This window comes from Schistocerca serialis, chromosome 2 (genome assembly GCF_023864345.2).
Source record: "Schistocerca serialis cubense isolate TAMUIC-IGC-003099 chromosome 2, iqSchSeri2.2, whole genome shotgun sequence".
NCBI lineage: Eukaryota > Metazoa > Arthropoda > Insecta > Orthoptera > Acrididae > Schistocerca > Schistocerca serialis.
The window spans coordinates 352253795-352271925 of record NC_064639.1 but is presented as its reverse complement, the minus strand read 5'-3'; the positions used below and the strand labels follow the sequence as shown (position 1 = coordinate 352271925).

At 42.2% G+C, this 18131-nt stretch overlaps 1 protein-coding gene across 1 annotated transcript; it reads right to left on the bottom strand.

The window, feature by feature from the left end:
• Positions 1-17068: 17068 nt before the first annotated feature.
• LOC126455979 (gustatory receptor 68a-like) lies at positions 17069-17653 on the bottom strand. The gene has a single exon (XM_050091735.1). It carries the CDS (start codon positions 17651-17653, stop codon positions 17069-17071), a length of 585 nt encoding a protein of 194 aa, XP_049947692.1.
• Between the last annotated feature and the right edge of the window lie 478 nt (positions 17654-18131).

Here is an 18131-nt window from a genome sequence, read left to right as displayed (position 1 = left end):
GCCGCAACATGAATATTGTTTTCCAGAAAAAGGCACAATCACTTAGATTTCATTGTTTCACAGCGTTAGTGCTTTTTACGAATTTTTCCAGTTTCCTTGCCATCAGACGAATGTTGACTCCCTTCTACAATCATCAGATCAATTTATTCTACTTCGTTAATCGAAATCATATGATACTCGTAGATTCTTATCGTATGCAGCAAGGAGAAATTTTATGTTAGTAATATACGGTAGTATTGAACCTATAGGCTATGAAAATATTGAATTACTTTAGTACGTTTGTGATGCTAAGCGTTAAGAACACAATGTAAGACGTCAGAAGCCACAGGCAACCTACATTTAATCTCCCAAATGTCGGCAGAGGCTATTACTCGCCATACTCTCAAACATCGATTCCTTTTACGGGTAATTTAATCGGCTGTAGTGCCAGTCGTTACGATAAATGGTACGTGGAAAGCATTCATTCTAATTTTTTTAATATGCGTTTAGATGTTTGTCACAATTTTGGTATTACAGCTTAAATGCAACATATTTCGAAATATTTTATTTATTCCACATTGATCAGGACAATTTCACATAGGATTTATGGAAGAACATGCTGATATCCTTCCCTCTCAGTTATTTTCGTAACTATAGTCTGCAGCTTGTGGTCTAGAGGTTATGGCTGCTGCCTCTAGATTGCAGTGTCAGGTTCGGTTCCTAGTCGAGTCAGAGACTTTCTTTGTTCGGCGACTGGGTGTTCGTGTTGCCCTATCATTTCATCTCATTTTCATCGAACGCGAGTGCCGAAGCGGCGCCAAATAGAAAGACTTGCGCAAGAAGTCCGAACAACCCCCCACGCCAGCCAATAATGGCATGCTGTCATTCCATTTGTTTTCTAAAGATATCCTGCATAATATTGTGTTATATTGTGTTCAACATCCTTGAGTTTCACCTCTTTATCGGTGCACAGAATGGAAAATTTACCTAATCTAAATCACTGATTAATTTTGTTTCCGAAAGTACGCGTCGACCAGGAACTAAATGTTGATTTGCTGATATAAATGGACACAAACCCTATAGCTTCGTCTCGTATTATTGATTCAAGAATTATGTAATAAATTGAAGTACGATGATGCGTAGAATGTTTATTGAGAAGTACAAACCTCAGCCACTGCAATTGGTTATAGTACTTACGTACTTACGACATTTTAACGTGATTCTGTTAGTTGGGAAGAGACTACATCATCTGCTACTAAAGTTACAACTTATTTATGAGTCAAGATAAACGTCTAATGACCTAAAATATAAGTAAACTTAGTATGGTGCTTGGGATCCTTGTAAGATATGGGATGTTCGTATTTGAGTGAAATTTTGCTGTTACAGTGAGTACCTCGTACAGTCAGTTCCTCAAGAACGCGTACGGCGTTATCTGTATGAAATAAAAGACACTATCATAAATATATGTTTAAATGAAAATACGTGTTATTACTAATTGCACAATTACCTAATAGCTAATTCAATCGCCGCCATGATATATTATAGCTTGGCACCTTAAACCTTTCTCCGGTAAGTCATCAACGTTTCCAACCTCTAAATATCATTTGCCCCACTTCGCAACGAATATCCTTGGCTTTCTAAGAATTTTAGCAGCAGCTCCACAAAAAAAGCTTTGGTCCCTTTGGATTATGTACAAGGAACACTGCCTCGTGACATTTCAGATATTTTGCACTCATTTTAACATGCAATCGTGAAAACAAAACATTCAACTCTCATACTGTTTATCTATACAGTGTGCAAAAGTGCATTCATTACAGATTCGAGTCCACTAACAGAGATGTCGCTGCGGTCGTTACTTTTAAAATTATGGCTTATACTTTCTTGTGGAACTTGTAAACTCCCCCTTACTAATCGACCTATCCTTCTTGCGATATAAAATATGACCGTGGATCACGTGTATACCTAATGGAATTTTTCTAATCGGATAAGGCTATCTTTACCGAAAAAGTAATACCGATAAGTAGGGGAAAACTGTGCAGCCGATCTTTCTGACAGAGAAGTCTACTAAAAATAAAAAAGTAATTAAACTGAACAGGGCTACAATTTGGAAAAATGAAAGTTATTTTGTGCATTCACTCACGAACAACACTGGAAAGAAAAGGGGTACCACTGATCATGAATCCAAAAGTTACACTAATGAACGAAAAGGAAATAATTACGGTCGCCAGCCCACTAGGGCGATTTACATCCAAAATCCTGTACAAGACGATGGGAAAGAAAAAAACATTTATTATTGAACACTGACGTGGCAACTGAAGGTTGTCACGATTTTTGACACTAATGATAAAGAAAACTGAGAAGTCACTTGTACTTTAAGTTTGTCATTAAATTTTGAAAAAGGCAATCAAGTAATGATTTGAAAATATGCACTTAAACTGTATGTTAGTATTGAACTTCGTTACGTGAATAATGACTTTCAGAGACCTCAACATAACGTCATTAAAGGAATTTAGAGAAAGGCAAGCACTTTTTACTTTACAGTTACTTCACTTTCAAATTGGATTTCATATTATTGTCTGAACAACTGAGCCTTTTTTACTGACTTGAACAGGATTAAATACTATAATACGTACCAAGCCAAAGAGCCATGTGCTCCAAGCTATATGTAAAATAAATAAAACTTCCGCACTCTTTAATTTTTGCATTTTCGTTACATTTGGATTTTTTCCAGTGATAGATTCTCAAACTTCGGTTAGCATATAAGGAAAAAAGGAACAAGGACCGTGCTTCGTAACAATTCCTGGGGGCAATGAGGACACAATTGCCCTGAATTTAACTGGTTATTATTTAAATAGAGTTCATTAATCAAATCACATTCAGTTGTGCTGCTGGGTTAGCCGTTAATACTTTCTACCAGTGAACAGTTTTACTTCACACTTCACTGCTGTGCATGCGACGAGGCTCGGAGCCGATGACGGCTCTGTGTTGCTGGAACTGCTGCTGTTGTTGAAGACGGTAGCATCTTGTGAGCCCACGGTTGATTATAGGGGCGGGCAATCGTAATTGATACAGCCTCTTCCGCCTGTCCACTGTCCTTCCTCCTGCCACTAATCATCCGGCCGGCGCGCGTATATAATACCGCCGTAATAGTACTCTCTACTGCGAGAGCGTTAACACCACACTTCCGCACACTACAAGCGCTGGAACCCGTCTCTCGCTCTCTCAGCACGCTCTGCATAACAACCCCCTACCCAAAGATTTTACAACGCACAAGCACTACTATTATCGTTGCTAGTGGATGCAAATAACAATTCCTTTGGCTTTTTCCCAGAGCTTACAAGTTTCACAGTAAAACACAGATGGATACAATAAAATGTCAAGAGACTTCTTCCTAAATGTACACATACAGTGAAGCAATGTCCTCACTCATTAAAAGAAAGCATTTAAATTACAAATTAAAAAATTTATACATCGGTAGCAGGTGCCATTCATCCTGCATTTTCAGTGTTACAAACTGACTGTATGTATCAATACTTCAATGGCTGGGATAAATGATAATGTTAAATACGCTATACGCTGCAAAACTTTCATTTGTCGAAGTCGTTACAGGCGCTCATTATTATGTTCTTCTCCATTTACTCGGAAGTGAGACATCTTCTCATTGATTGTTCGGATGATTACTTGTGACTATATGTAACTACAAACTGGCTGGCCACATTGAATACACTGAATCTCGTCTGGTCACCGAAACTGGGAAACGTCAGGCGTGAGCAGTACTTTGATCGTTGACAGTCTGGCTACGCCAAGCGGTGTTCACAACTTTGACTTTGCTTTTACGGAATAGAATATCACCAGTTTTTGCACCGATAGCCTGGATTACATTCCTCCTCTTCGCAGTATCTCATGGAGTGCGAGTGTGCGACACTGTGGATGGTGATATGATCGTCAGATGGGGATGTTAAGCTCGGCGCGCCCCTTGTTACTAGCCGAGGGGCGCAGTCCATGTGCCGGCAACGGATTTGACGCTCTCTCTTCGCCTACATACAACACAAATCGGACACTTCGCTATACACACGACCGTTACAGGTACCTACACTTACCACATACACTTAGCGAAGGAAAGATGCAGTGTGCATGACAGAAAGACAAAGCCTTTCCAATTAGGCAGCTGAACCTGCAACCTTGGGTCTCTGAGCAGTCGCAGACATTTCTGCTTTTGGAACATGTCAACAGTGACAACTGATTTCTACTGCTACACAACTGAAGAGTTTAAAAAGTATCGACAGACACTTAGCGAGATAAGAGACATACAGGAGCTTTAGTCGATGAACATTCTGTCTGGGAGGAGGGACAACGACATTTGTGTCAATATGGGAAGGAAAGAAGATAAAATTTTAAATTTCCCGTTGGTCTGCTGACGATAGTATAAAATCCAGGAATAATTTCACTTTGCGTTGTAAGTTGTACAAGTTATTACATTCTCTTCTATTGTTCTATGTGACGTCCGGCAGCTCCTATACTGTCATGGTGTTGTCGCACACAGGTCTTTTGTACCCGTTCGAAAACGTTATTGATGTCCGAGCAATGTCACAAGTATCGAGCATTCCTGTCAGGAGATACTCTTCTCTCTTGACGGGTGTCTTGTGTAGACGAAATTTCACGTGATCCAGCAAGAAGAAATCAAGTGAGAACAGTCAGGTGAACAAGGTAAATACAAAACACCAGCTCTTCCAGTCGATCTTTCAGCGATTCCCACCTTTACCAGGCGTTCTAGACGCGTGAACGTGTTTACCTCCCATGACCACAGGGAGTTGCTGCAACTTCGGTGTCTTAAAGGCCAGTTCACACTGGCCGTCACGTCACGTCATGTCACGTCACGTGAAGACATTCAGCAATACCTTTCAAATGATGGCATCCTCACTGGTGATCATGCCACGTCATGCCATAAAACCGCGAAACATATCTCGGGAAGAAAGTTTTGACGGTTGATGTCATCATCCGTTGTTGATCACATGCCCCCCAAGCTAATTTCCTCTCCATACACAACCATGCACTGATCACCATACTTTATTTGGTCGTGATTTTTGTGGTTCATGTCACTTGTTATTCTAGATCTTTGTTATTTCGTTATTTTTGTTAGATATTAGAGACTGTACCGTTTCATTACTTCTTTTGTTAAAATTTATAATTTTATACTGAATGATGGAAGATTAAATGAAGCAGTGAGGCAGCAGTCTGAACTGTACGACATGAGCGTACTGAATTATTTGTCACCTACTAAGTTTATAAAGTTAAATTTTACGCAAACCAGTACTGTATTTAATATTTTACAACGAAAAGGACTGTAATATTGCAGTGAAAAAGGTACTGTTTGGAAAACAGGATTGATTAGCAGGTGGAATTTACTCGTATGTTGTCAGGCATTTGTAATGTTTGTTAAAAAAAATCGACTGAAACGATCAGACAATCCAACAGCGGCAAAATGCTTTTTTTTAAGTATATGTAATGTTTTAGAGTTACTTGCTTAAATATATGTTTCTGGGAGGCTTATTTATCGCTAAATAGCTTTCTGGATTGTGCGTGAAACAGTTTTGTAAACATCAGTGGTCAACACTTATGTGGTTTCACTAGCTAATTCCAGTACAAATAAGGCAGTTGAATTATTACAATCCAAATACAACATGTAACGAAAACCTGTGAATCTTGAAGAGGAAGACAATAAGGTATATATATGAGACCTGCGCAAAAATTTCACTGGAATGGCAACCAAACTTAACCTTAAACAAACCGGTTTTCACGGGGTGTGATGGCAGCTCGTAACACTGTGTTCCTTTTAGTAATTCTTGGTGCAATTTTATCGTAATAAATGAAATAATTGATGTTTCGACTGTCTAAAACATTTATAAAATGCAGGTTCCTCTTCCTCGAGCTCTTTGTACCATGCAATCACATTTTTCGGACCTACACTCTTTTTTGTATTGTTTCCCACTTCCATCCACCTTCTCTAATATACAAACTATTCCTGTTAGCTGCAAACCATTGGAGTCTGATTTTCGTACAAATGTGGACTCCAGCATCCACGTATATAAGCCGCCGCGTTGTGTATGTGCATTTCGCGGGTAAAATAGTTGAGAATCATCTTGCGAAGACCGTAATTCGAGCAAAACGACATCTGTGGATAGCTTTGTGAGTTTAGATCACGTGACTTGAATAGACGTGACGTGACAGACAGTGTGAAGACATCCCGACGTGACGGAGCCGTTACGTGACGGCCAGAGTGAATTGGCCTGTGGCGGGTCGGTTACGCTCTCGAGGTGAGTCGTGTGCTGAAGTTAGTTGCGACATTTACACAGGTAATGAGCTGGAGACGATATTCAGCCATACGATTCCATATTGTTGTCGAGTGGGAAAGTTCTAGTTGGCGCTTTCTAGATTCGGGCAGTGCCTGCAGTCCGGGCCTGACTGTTAACTTCTAGAACCCTCTTAAGAAGGAGGTTAGCCTCTGGGGATTAGTTTTGGACACACGACATCGAGGGCTATGAAACCGTTACTCCAGGAAGACCATAGAGGAAAAGATTATTTGGTGAGAACTTTCTGCTAAGATTGTCTCTGTGGATCTCATCGGAAACATTCACTTACTGCTGCTTGCCAAGCTTAATATTTCAAGCGTATATTTATCCATTTTATTGATTGTGAGTAATGAGATTTTCTTCATCTCTCTCTGGTGGAGTTGGTTGGTTGGTTGGTTTGGGGAAGGAGACCAGACAGCGTGGTCATCGGTCTCATCGGATTAGGGAAGGATTGGGAAGGAAGTCGGCCGTGCCCTTTCAGAGGAACCATCCCGGCATTTGCCTGGAGTGATTTAGGGAAATCACGGAAAACCTAAATCAGGATGGCCGGACGCGGGATTGAACCGTCGTCCTCCCGAATGCGAGTCCAGTGTCTAACCACTGCGCCACCCCGCTCGGTCTGGTCGAGTGATAATGGTTGAATATTGCACAAAATCTTACGTGACGGCCAGAGTGAATTGGCCTGTGGCGGGTCGGTTACGCTCTCGAGGTGAGTCGTGTGCTGAAGTTAGTTGCGACATTTACACAGGTAATGAGCTGGAGACGATATTCAGCCATACGATTCCATATTGTTGTCGAGTGGGAAAGTTCTAGTTGGCGCTTTCTAGATTCGGGCAGTGCCTGCAGTCCGGGCCTGACTGTTAACTTCTAGAACCCTCTTAAGAAGGAGGTTAGCCTCTGGGGATTAGTTTTGGACACACGACATCGAGGGCTATGAAACCGTTACTCCAGGAAGACCATAGAGGAAAAGATTATTTGGTGAGAACTTTCTGCTAAGATTGTCTCTGTGGATCTCATCGGAAACATTCACTTACTGCTGCTTGCCAAGCTTAATATTTCAAGCGTATATTTATCCATTTTATTGATTGTGAGTAATGAGATTTTCTTCATCTCTCTCTGGTGGAGTTGGTTGGTTGGTTGGTTTGGGGAAGGAGACCAGACAGCGTGGTCATCGGTCTCATCGGATTAGGGAAGGATTGGGAAGGAAGTCGGCCGTGCCCTTTCAGAGGAACCATCCCGGCATTTGCCTGGAGTGATTTAGGGAAATCACGGAAAACCTAAATCAGGATGGCCGGACGCGGGATTGAACCGTCGTCCTCCCGAATGCGAGTCCAGTGTCTAACCACTGCGCCACCCCGCTCGGTCTGGTCGAGTGATAATGGTTGAATATTGCACAAAATCTTTTAAATTATTACATCGGTCGAGGGCTTTTATAACCATTTTGTTTTCTTTAAATTACATGCTTACGGCAGTGCCAATGCAGAATATAGGTTTTGAAGGGCTTTACCATAACTCTTTGTATATATTTGCCGTAATCCTTATAAGTTTTAGAATACGTAATTGTTATCTACATCTACATCCATACTCCGCAAGCCACCTGACGGTGTGTTGCGGAGGGTATTTTGAGCTGTGATTTGACTTTATCATTGTTTAAACTGTTTTTAACGTCATTAATGCTCATTTTTAACGGTGTTCCTTTTTCTATGTTGTAGTTCTATATTATTTGTCGTCCTGACTGATTCTTAGTACCACTCCAATGATCCAGTGGAATGGATTCGACAGTACCAGTGAACCAGAAGTATCTCGTTAAAATCTGGAGTAAAATAGTTTGATTTATTTAGTAAAACTCTTCTCCTGTTTTATTACCCTTCAGATCTAATTTAACTTGAGTCTTCTAAGGGCTTTTTATGATCAAATGGGGATATACGTTTTTTAAGAAATTGTGTGTTCGTTAAGCTAGTAGATCCTTGTGCTGATTCCTGGCCAAAATTGTTTCTGACACCTTACCACTTACCAGTCTCCTACCTATCAACCGTAGTAGTTACGAAAACAAGATCTAACAAGAACAGTAAGAGCTACATAACAACTTCCGAGCCAATGAATACGACAGACAAACTAAAACAAAGTATGCAAAGCTAAACAGGAAACTAGTCTCATAAAATAGGCTCCAACAACAGTTCCTGGTAGAGCACTTACCTTACGCCAAGGGCGTTGGCGATTGAATATTCACAGTGCTCCATGAAGGAGGCTTCAAACCAGTTTTCCGAATACGCTACAGCATCTAGAATAAGTCCCGCTAAGGATGCAGCAAATCCCTGCATACAGCAGGTGTGTACAAGGAATATTGTGAGTTCGGCCCCTCTTACACTGGGGAACCGGAAAGCCAGTTAGCGCCCGTATAGCAGAGAATGAGCATTATGTTCAGCTGGGGCACCATCGCGATTGCTGGCTGAGTATAAAGTTTTAGGAAGACGAAGTTCTCGCGTGAAAGCTGTGGAGGCTCACACGCGAAATAAGATAGCCACCTGGAATCCTGCTTGCTAGCAATCCCGGTACGGCGGAGCAGTGTGATCACATGGCAGCGACCTCATCGGACGCTACCACTTACTCAATATTACGTAATTTTCTGAGATATTCCATCATCAAAATGATGCATACCCACTGATGCCAGTGACAGAATTCTGTTCTACCTACTTTAGATATGCAGGGTGAGTCACCTAACGTTACCGCTGGATATATTTCGTAAACCACATCAAATACTGACGAACCGATTCCACAGACCGAACGTGAGGAGAGGGACTAGTGTAACTGTTTAATACAAACCATACAAAAATGCACGGAAGTATGTTTTTTTAACATAAACCTACTTTTTCTTAAATGGAACCACGTTAGTTTTGTTAGCACATCTGAACATATAAGCAAATACGTAATCAGTGCCGTTTGTTGGATTGTAAAATGTTAATTACATCCGGGGTTATTGTAACCTAAAGCTGACGCTTGAAACCTCCGACGTTCAGTTGCGTGTTGTAACAAACACGGGCCACGGTCAGCGAGCAGCATCTGCAGGGACATGTTTACGATGACGACCGTGTTTACGAGTGTGGCTGTAGTGCACTGTTGTGGTTTGGTCTAGCTGTCGCAGTGTCCGCATGTAGCGCTTGTTGCTATTGTTATTCTGCATTCGTCTCCGCACGCAGACCAACTGTAGCACACCGTGTTATTCGACATCTGTGATAATGTAGTGTTGTAGGAACTGTGACCATGGTGTATTCGAACTCTGAAAAGGCGGAGATGATACTCATCTATGGCGAGTGTCGACGAAATGCAGCTGAAGCCTGCAGGGTGATGCAGAACGGTACCCGGACAGAGAGCATCCAACGTGCCGCACATTGCAAAACATCTACCGCTAACTGTATGCAACAGGTATGGTCGTAGCACGCAAACGGGTCCGTAACAGGCCCGTCACAGGAGAAGCGGGTGCAGTTGGTGTGTTAGCTGCTGTTGCCATGAACCCACACATGAGTACACGGGACATTGCGAGAGCCGGTGGACTGAGTCAAAGTAGTGTCATGCGCATACTGCATCGTCACCGCTTTCACCCGTTTCATGTGTTGCTACATCAGCAATTACATGATGATGACTTTAATCATCGAGTGCAATTCTGTCAATGGGCATTAACAGAAAATGCGTTGCAGTTCTACCTGTTTACCGATGAAGCGGGTTTCACAAACCACGAGGCAGTGAATCTACGGAACATGCATTTCTGGTCCGTGGACAATCCTCGCTGGCTCAGACAGGTAGAGCGACAGCGACCGTGGACTGTAAATGTATGGTGCGGAATCATTGGCGACCACCTCATTGGTCCTCACTTCATTGCAGGGGCCGAAACAGCTGCAACATACATCGCGTTTCTACAGAATGATCTGCCAACGTTGCTCGAAAATGTCCCTCTGGAAACGCGTCGACGTATGTGGTATCAGCATGATGGTGCACCTGCACATTCCGCAATTAACACTAGGCTGACCCTTGACAGGATGTTCGACGGGCGTTTCATAGGACGTGGAGGACGCATAAATTGGCCAGCCCGTTCTCCTGATCTTACACCTCTGGACTTCTTTCTGTGGGGTACGTTAAAGGAGAATGTGTACCGTGATGTGCCTACAACCCCTGAGGATATGAAACACCGTATTGTGGCAGCCTGCGGCGAAATTACACCAGATGTGCTGCGGCGTGTACGACATTCATTACGTCAGAGATTGCAACTGTGTGCAGCAAATGATGGCCACCACACTGAACATCTATTGGCCTGACATGTCGGGACACACTCTATTCCACTCCGTAATTGAAAACGGAAACCACGTGTGTACGTGTACCTCACCCCTCATGGTAATGTACATGTGCGTCAGTGAACAAGACCAATAAAAAGGTGTTAGCATGTGGACGTAATGTGCTGTTCCAGTCTCTTCTGTACCTAAGGTCCATCACCGTTCCCTTTGGATCCCTATGTAATTCGGTGCTCTCCGATACACACGATCGAACAGTGGAGGAGTGGTACTCAAGCGTCAACTTTAGGTTACAATATCTCCGGATGTAATTAACATTTTACAATGCAACAAACGGCACTGATTACGTATTTGTTTATATGTTCAGATGTGCTAACAAAACTAACGGGGTTCCATTTAAAAAAACGTAGGTTTGTGTTAAAAAACATACTTCCGTGCATTTTTGTATGGTTTGTATTAACCAATTACACTAGCCCCTCTCCTCACGTTCGGTCTGTGGAATCGATTCGTCAGTATTTTATGTGGTTTACGAAATATATCCAGCGGTAACGTTAGGTGACTCACCCTGTATACTAGGGCTAGTCGGAAAGTAAGCAACGATAGGTCGTGAAAAGGAAACCACAGTGAAAATCAAAACTGTTTTATTTCCAACAGTTAGCTACAACTTCCAGCTACTCCATAGTCGCCTATCCGACTTAGACGTTTGTCCTAGCGTTGCACCAACTTTCCAATACCCTCGTTATAGAAGGCAGCAGCCACTGCTTTCCGCCAATTCTCTTCGCTGACCTACAGCTCTTTGTCTGTGCCAAATGTTGTCTTCATAGCCAGCGGTTCATGTGAGCGGAGATGAAACTCAGAGGGAGACAATTAAGGGCTGTATTGTGGGTAGTCAAACATTTCGAATTGAAAACGATGCAGGAGCATATTCATTGCTTCTGCAGAATGCAGCTGAGAATTGCCTTGAAGAAGAAACCCAACGACGGTTATGTAATGTTGGCTGCATAGCTTCAGGCGAAATTTCTCACCAGGCCATCCTACTTGGCAGGAGACACTATTGTTCTAGGTATCTTTACGTGCTCCCTATATGCTCAGAACTAAAAGGAACGACGTAACGCGATCGACGGGCCTACTAGAGACACTGCCCAACACACCTGTGCAAAACTTCATCGGATTTTCACTGTGGGTCCATATTGCAACCGATCGTTCCTTACTTTCCGAAAAAACACTCGTAGATAGACTAATTTGTCTGGAATGCTATCTAGACTGTGATATTCTTTACAAAAACAAAAAATCACTGTTTCTCCTCTTGAGACAATGCTGCCATTCTGTAAAATGATTTTCTACTACATTACAAGTACGAGGGGCGTTCAATAAGTAACGCAACACACTTTTTTATGAACGGATGATGGTATTATTCAGGATTCCGGTACGCCACATTACTCCCCACTCTTTTGGCTATAAAACCCTATCTTTCAACATAATCTCCATTCAGCGCTGCAGCCTTACCCCACATAATGGGAGGGCCCGTGTGCCTGCCTTGTTGCACTAAGAGGGAACACCTCAAAAACAGTCCCAGGACACCTGCGCCTCGACTTTACCCGCTGAGGGTGCAGCTTTGAACGTTTTCTTCAGAGGAGAGGTTGTGTGGTGGCTCTCTATGAACTGCTAGTTTGTTTCCAGCTCGAAGTGATGAGCCCGCATCTCGTGGTCGTGCGGTAGCGTTCTCGCTTCCCACGCCCGGGTTCCCGGGTTCGATTCCCGGCGGGGTCAGGGATTTTCTCTGCCTCGTGATGGCTGGGTGTTGTGTGATGTCCTTAGGTTAGTTAGGTTTAAGTAGTTCTAAGTTCTAGGGGACTGATGACCATAGATGTTAAGTCCCATAGTGCTCAGAGCCATTTGAACCATTTTTTTTGAAGTGATGAACTCACATTTCAATGCCTGTCACGATGTTCGACAAAAAATCAATCTCATAACGTACAAGTAATTCCACACAAATGCTTCCCCGTTGCTCTTTATGGTCTTATGTTAGGCGACGAGGAACCCAACTGGTGCACACCTTTGAGTACCCCAATTGGTGGAGGAGTGTTTTCACACTGTGACGTCCAGTTGTGCAGCGAAGCGCTTAATTGTGATTCATCGATCACCTCGAATGAGAGTGTCCGCACGTTTCAGCGTAATAGGAGTCAGCTGTGTACTGCCGACCGGCATGCGGGAGACTGTAAAGGTTTGCGTGACCTTGTTCCAGTGATAACAGGCGCCTCGCTCGACGACTTACCGTGCTTTTGTTGAGCACCAGGTCTCCATAGACATTCTGCAAGTGACTATGAATACGTGCGATGCTCTGTTTTTCCGCGTAAAGGATCTCAATAACAGCACTCTCCTTGGAACGCACCTGCGTTACAGACGCTGTTTTGAAGGCTACGTATAGAGCCATCACCTATCAGAACTTAATGAAACTATAGAGGCTGAAACGGGAGTATTCCACGATGTCCCACACAAATTCGGCATTTTTTCAACCAAAATTGGCCGGGGAGAAATGTGTGCCTCACATATTGAACGCCTCACGTAGATTCCTTATTTTTGGTCCACAATGCACGATTTAAAATATATGAATACTTCGTTTCATGTAAAAAATGTCGAGTATGTTATGACTGTAGGAGTGTAACTGACAGGTGCAGGAAAGCAAACTCGTATTTTTATAGAATGCTAATATCTTGTTAATTGTAAAATGGAAAATAAATATATGTGCCTCTGAAGGAAACCTTTCATTTATTTGAACAGAATAAGCGCTACATAATCAAAAGCAGATATATATTTATATATGCATGGTAACAACAAATTCTGCTGCACTAGACAATATTTTGGTTCAGTATTAGAAATTAGTCTAATGCTTGCTAGTGTAGCATGACGCACGGTGCACTAGCTTGCGAGAAAGGGGATTGAGCTAGACCTGAATGTAATCCGCACAGTGGATTAACGACAGTGAGCTGCTACACCGGTCAGCCTGAGTTTGGCAAAATGTTATTTCTCACGCTTGTTTAGGCACATGCTGGGCGGGTTTCCGAGCTCTGCCTCAGAAAATACAATCATATGTAGAAAAAAGTTTACACCATTCATAGACGGGTCACACAAACGACTTCCCTACCTTAGGTTGCCTTGATGAATATGACATTCAGTAGAGGCGTCTCGTAACAAAGTTAAATCATAAAATTTCCCACATGCTGTAAAAGCGACCTTGGACTAGACAAAATATATGCTAGGAAAAGCAAGAAACGAAGACGGTATAAATTAGTTACATACAAGTCGTTTCTAACACTTTGAAAGGTGCACAGTACGTCACACCTAATTCAAAGAACTAAATCCGCGTTGGTGCAACTACATCAGAGCAGTTCTCCGTAGGTCTCCTCTTTGGCTCAACACTTTAGTGGCCAAAATATTTTGCTATATGAGAGCTGTTCAGAAAGTGAGGTCCGATCGATCGCGGAATGGGAACTATTGCGAAAATTAATACTTTTCGATCCGACATATTTTCTACAGACGGTAAATACTTCTGTGCCACATTTCGTGCACTCAGCACCAAAAATGCACTGAGTCAACCTTGTGAAAATGTTACTTACGTGAATGTTACGATGAAGTAATGAAAATAATTAAAGATGAAGTAAAAAATAAAATGCTCTGGATTTCAATTAAAGAATCAAATGATCCTACGGTTGTCAATGTCAGAGTTAAACTATCAGACTTTTCACAAGATGAATTAATAAAAGCGTTCCAGCTTACAGCAGATTATTTGGAAAAAGTTAACAGTTCACACAGTTATTGATCAAATTATTACTGTTATTGCGGCCTGAAGAAATTCAATAACACAATATACTGCATTTCGTCTCACGCGCTGCTCCTTACGTGGAGAAGGCTGGGCAACTTTAAAAGTGCTTTTCCAAACGTGCTTCACGTGACCAACATACCATATGGTCTGTACAGAGTATCAGAACAAATACAAAGCTTGTTTCTAGACGTTGTCAAATTAATTTACGATATTAGGAAGATCTTTATGCTATGCCCTTCAAGGATTCAAATACTTAAAGTCATTGTACCAGATATACTTCTTTCACGTTAATCTGACATAATGAGATAGGGGATATGGATTTCAGTGCAATTTACTGCTTTTCAAATTTCCCCATTTAACTAAGATTATCTTCGCTCTGCAGAATGAAGAATCTTCAATTGTAGCAGCAAAGAAATTTATAGGATATTCGGAAGTGAGAAATGACTTAATTTTCATTGCAGCCGAATTCGGTTTTCTGCCACAAGTGATCTGCCAGATTAAAGAAGCAGGTCACCCTTTGACGAAATCAATGAAATTTTTGTATGGTGCAAATCAAAGACTGGAGAGTATACCAGGGAAATGGGGTTCATTAGTTAGGCAAACGTGTGGAATGTTGTTTTCGAAAACCCCTGATCACAGCAAACTTAGAAAAATTTTGAAAACTATACTTGGTGACAATTCTATCGCAGTAGTAACGGATACTGTAATAGTTGCGTGATTTGCATTTATTCCAGTTACCTGTGTATGTATTGAGAGGTCTTTCCTCAAATGAAACATCTAGTCCTATTATCTGACAGGAGAGTAACGTGACACGGTCGTGAATCCTTAAGCAAAGTAGATGGGCCTATACAGGTTGTTTCAAGAACATTATTATGGGTAAAGAGAAACAGATTTCCACAGACTAGGAAGGAATTTATTTTCAAATTGAAACTATGAAGCCAAGCTAACTAAGGCAAGGCAATACATTACACTATATCACGTTAGTACCTCTTACACATTTAAGATAGTTCATTTAGCACAGGTACTGCTGGCCAATGACAACAGTTCAAAATAAAGAGAAAACAATTACAGGTGTAGTGGAACTACTATGTATTCCATGCAATTTATAGAAGATGTAGATATACATAGCTTAAAAAACTAATCAGAGTCTTTAGGCGAAGGAAGAAAATAAGGTTATGGTTGAAAATACTCTTAGAATAATTCATTTTACCATTTTTGATGCAGTACATTTGCAAAGACAACACGAAGAATCCCTCACATGGTACTTAAATTTGCTGTGCTTCTGTATATCTGGGGTATATCTAATTTGAACTACACGGCAATCCAGAAGCCTGGCTTTCCTTCACGTTTTTGTGAAGCTGAAGATTGCTCGCAAAACCTATTACCATGTATCTGTACCTCTAAACAATGTTTTGCGCTACCTTCATGAATCGATTTTTTAAAAATTTGAAACATATTCCTTACAACTATTTTGACTACATATGCCACCTGTGTAATGGTGGTAGAAGTGGATCCCGCATACTCAGAACAGCTCTGTAGAGCGCGTTGTGTCTTTATGGGAAGAACGACTGTCAGCATAGACAGTTTCCAGCCAAATTGGGTGCACTATAGCGAAGTAATTCGAATGTTCAAAGTCCATTGTGAGACACAAAACGTAGATCTGCTGCATAGCAGTATCTCCTTTCAGAAAATACCAGCTTGTGTTCTCTGCCAAGAAATCAAATTACGACTCTTAGACAATTCGAGCAGAATGCAACGAAACTGTGATCTGCCCATTTGCAGTCCATTAATACGATTGTGTCGATCCAGACAGTATAGTCTTCATACAGTCAATATGTCCTCTAGGCTTAACAACATTGTAATTCCCCAGTATTGTGGGATAGGGAATCGTGGAAAGGGACCTCAATCAGTCCAGGATTAGTCTGATGCATGACTGCCGTCTTAGAAGAGTATGAGGGCGACGAAATACACTGCCTGACAAAAGTGAGCACCCAGAAGGGTACGAGGAAACAAAATAAAACTTCACAAGCTGAGAGGATACGTGATATCATTGCAGTGATTACAAAATTGAGTCACACTTATAAAGAACTTGACAATATGAATCCACTTGGCAGTATGACATTGCACGTCTCTGTCTTGGATGCATGCACTGATTCGGCTCTGAGGGGTGTAACAAAGCTACTATAACCTCTCCTGTGGCAAGACGTCACGCAAATGTTGTAAATCGTCTTTAATACCCTAGATACTGGCGCTGGGATAGAGTTGTCACCTGAGCTTGGCTCCACACATGTGGACATATCTGAGCATCTTGCTGGGCACAGCAACATGTCCATTCTGTGTGACCCATGTGTAACATGAGAAGACCTAAACATACGCGAAAGTAGAAAGAGTCTGCCATTTCAAATGCGTATAACTGACTGGGGCATTTCCAACTTCTCAATATGCCGTGTGTGCTGCGTCAGTGTGGAGATCTAAAAGTAATAAATAGTCGTAGCAGAAAGACGTTCAGCGGATATGGTATCCACACATATCACTGAGGGAATATTTATTCTTTAAGTCTGAAGGTCATTCTCTAACTAGTGACAAAAGAAAATATACTTTTACTACCCTGAAAATCACGTGCTTTTTTGGTACTAGTTGTAGGTGAGTTGTCCTAGGATTATAAGGTACGTGACAACAGCAGTGAAAGCAGAAACTATCAGACGGCGGTCGATCTTGACAAATCCGGCGGCGCTGAAGGACGTTCGAGGTCCTTGAAGCGTGAACCTTAGGAATTCATCAAACTCAGCAGTGCGCCATTGAGGTACCACCGATGCCCTGACGAGGATCACACCTGTGGCTGCCGCAGAGTCTTCCGCAGCCGCGCACGACAGCGAGAACAGTAGGATCCTCATCCAGTGCAAGGCAAGCCACACCTCCGATATGCTTACGGGTACCTCGATTGAGAGTCCCGACACATTGCTGTCGGACAGCAGCTTGACGAGAACCTCATAGGAACTGCAAGTGGCGCCACAGATGCAGAACGCGATGTCGAAGGCCACAGGCAGGCCAAAGTGACTCATCAGGTGGTCGGCGGCTCGTCCCAAGGCCACGTACGTCTTCTGCAGCTGCAGCAGTGAGAACCTGTACGATGGTGACGCTCCTACAAACAGTTCTGTACAATGGAGGGACAGGGCGTCCTGGAGGGCATCGTTCAGTCTGGAGAACCTCGCCCACATTTCCAGGACGAGCAAGATGAATTGTAGTGTGATCGTCACATCAAACAATATCACCAAAATGACTACGAGACTCAAAAATGCGTTACCAAAGATGAATAAACTTACTGTCACCAAGTAGAGCAGCATTGAGAGATTAACAGCTACTACTAATCCTCCCAGAACTTTTGCATATTTCACCTTCTTCGTAGATATATGTGTATCAGCTAGTTTCATCTCCTTTATGAAATATTGCAAGTGTTGGCACCTAGACACAGTGCATATTCCCAAAACTGATAACGTCTTAATTTCGAAGAGTACTATTATGAAGATGTACACGGTCAGCATTATTTTTGAAAGACTATTCCAATAAACAAACGTCACATGATGGAGCATGTACGAACTTAAGGCCACTACAAAGAACCACAATGCTGATAGATTAACAATATTCTTGCAGCAAAATATCTGTCGATCTGTGCACATCGCTGCAGGTCGACATCTC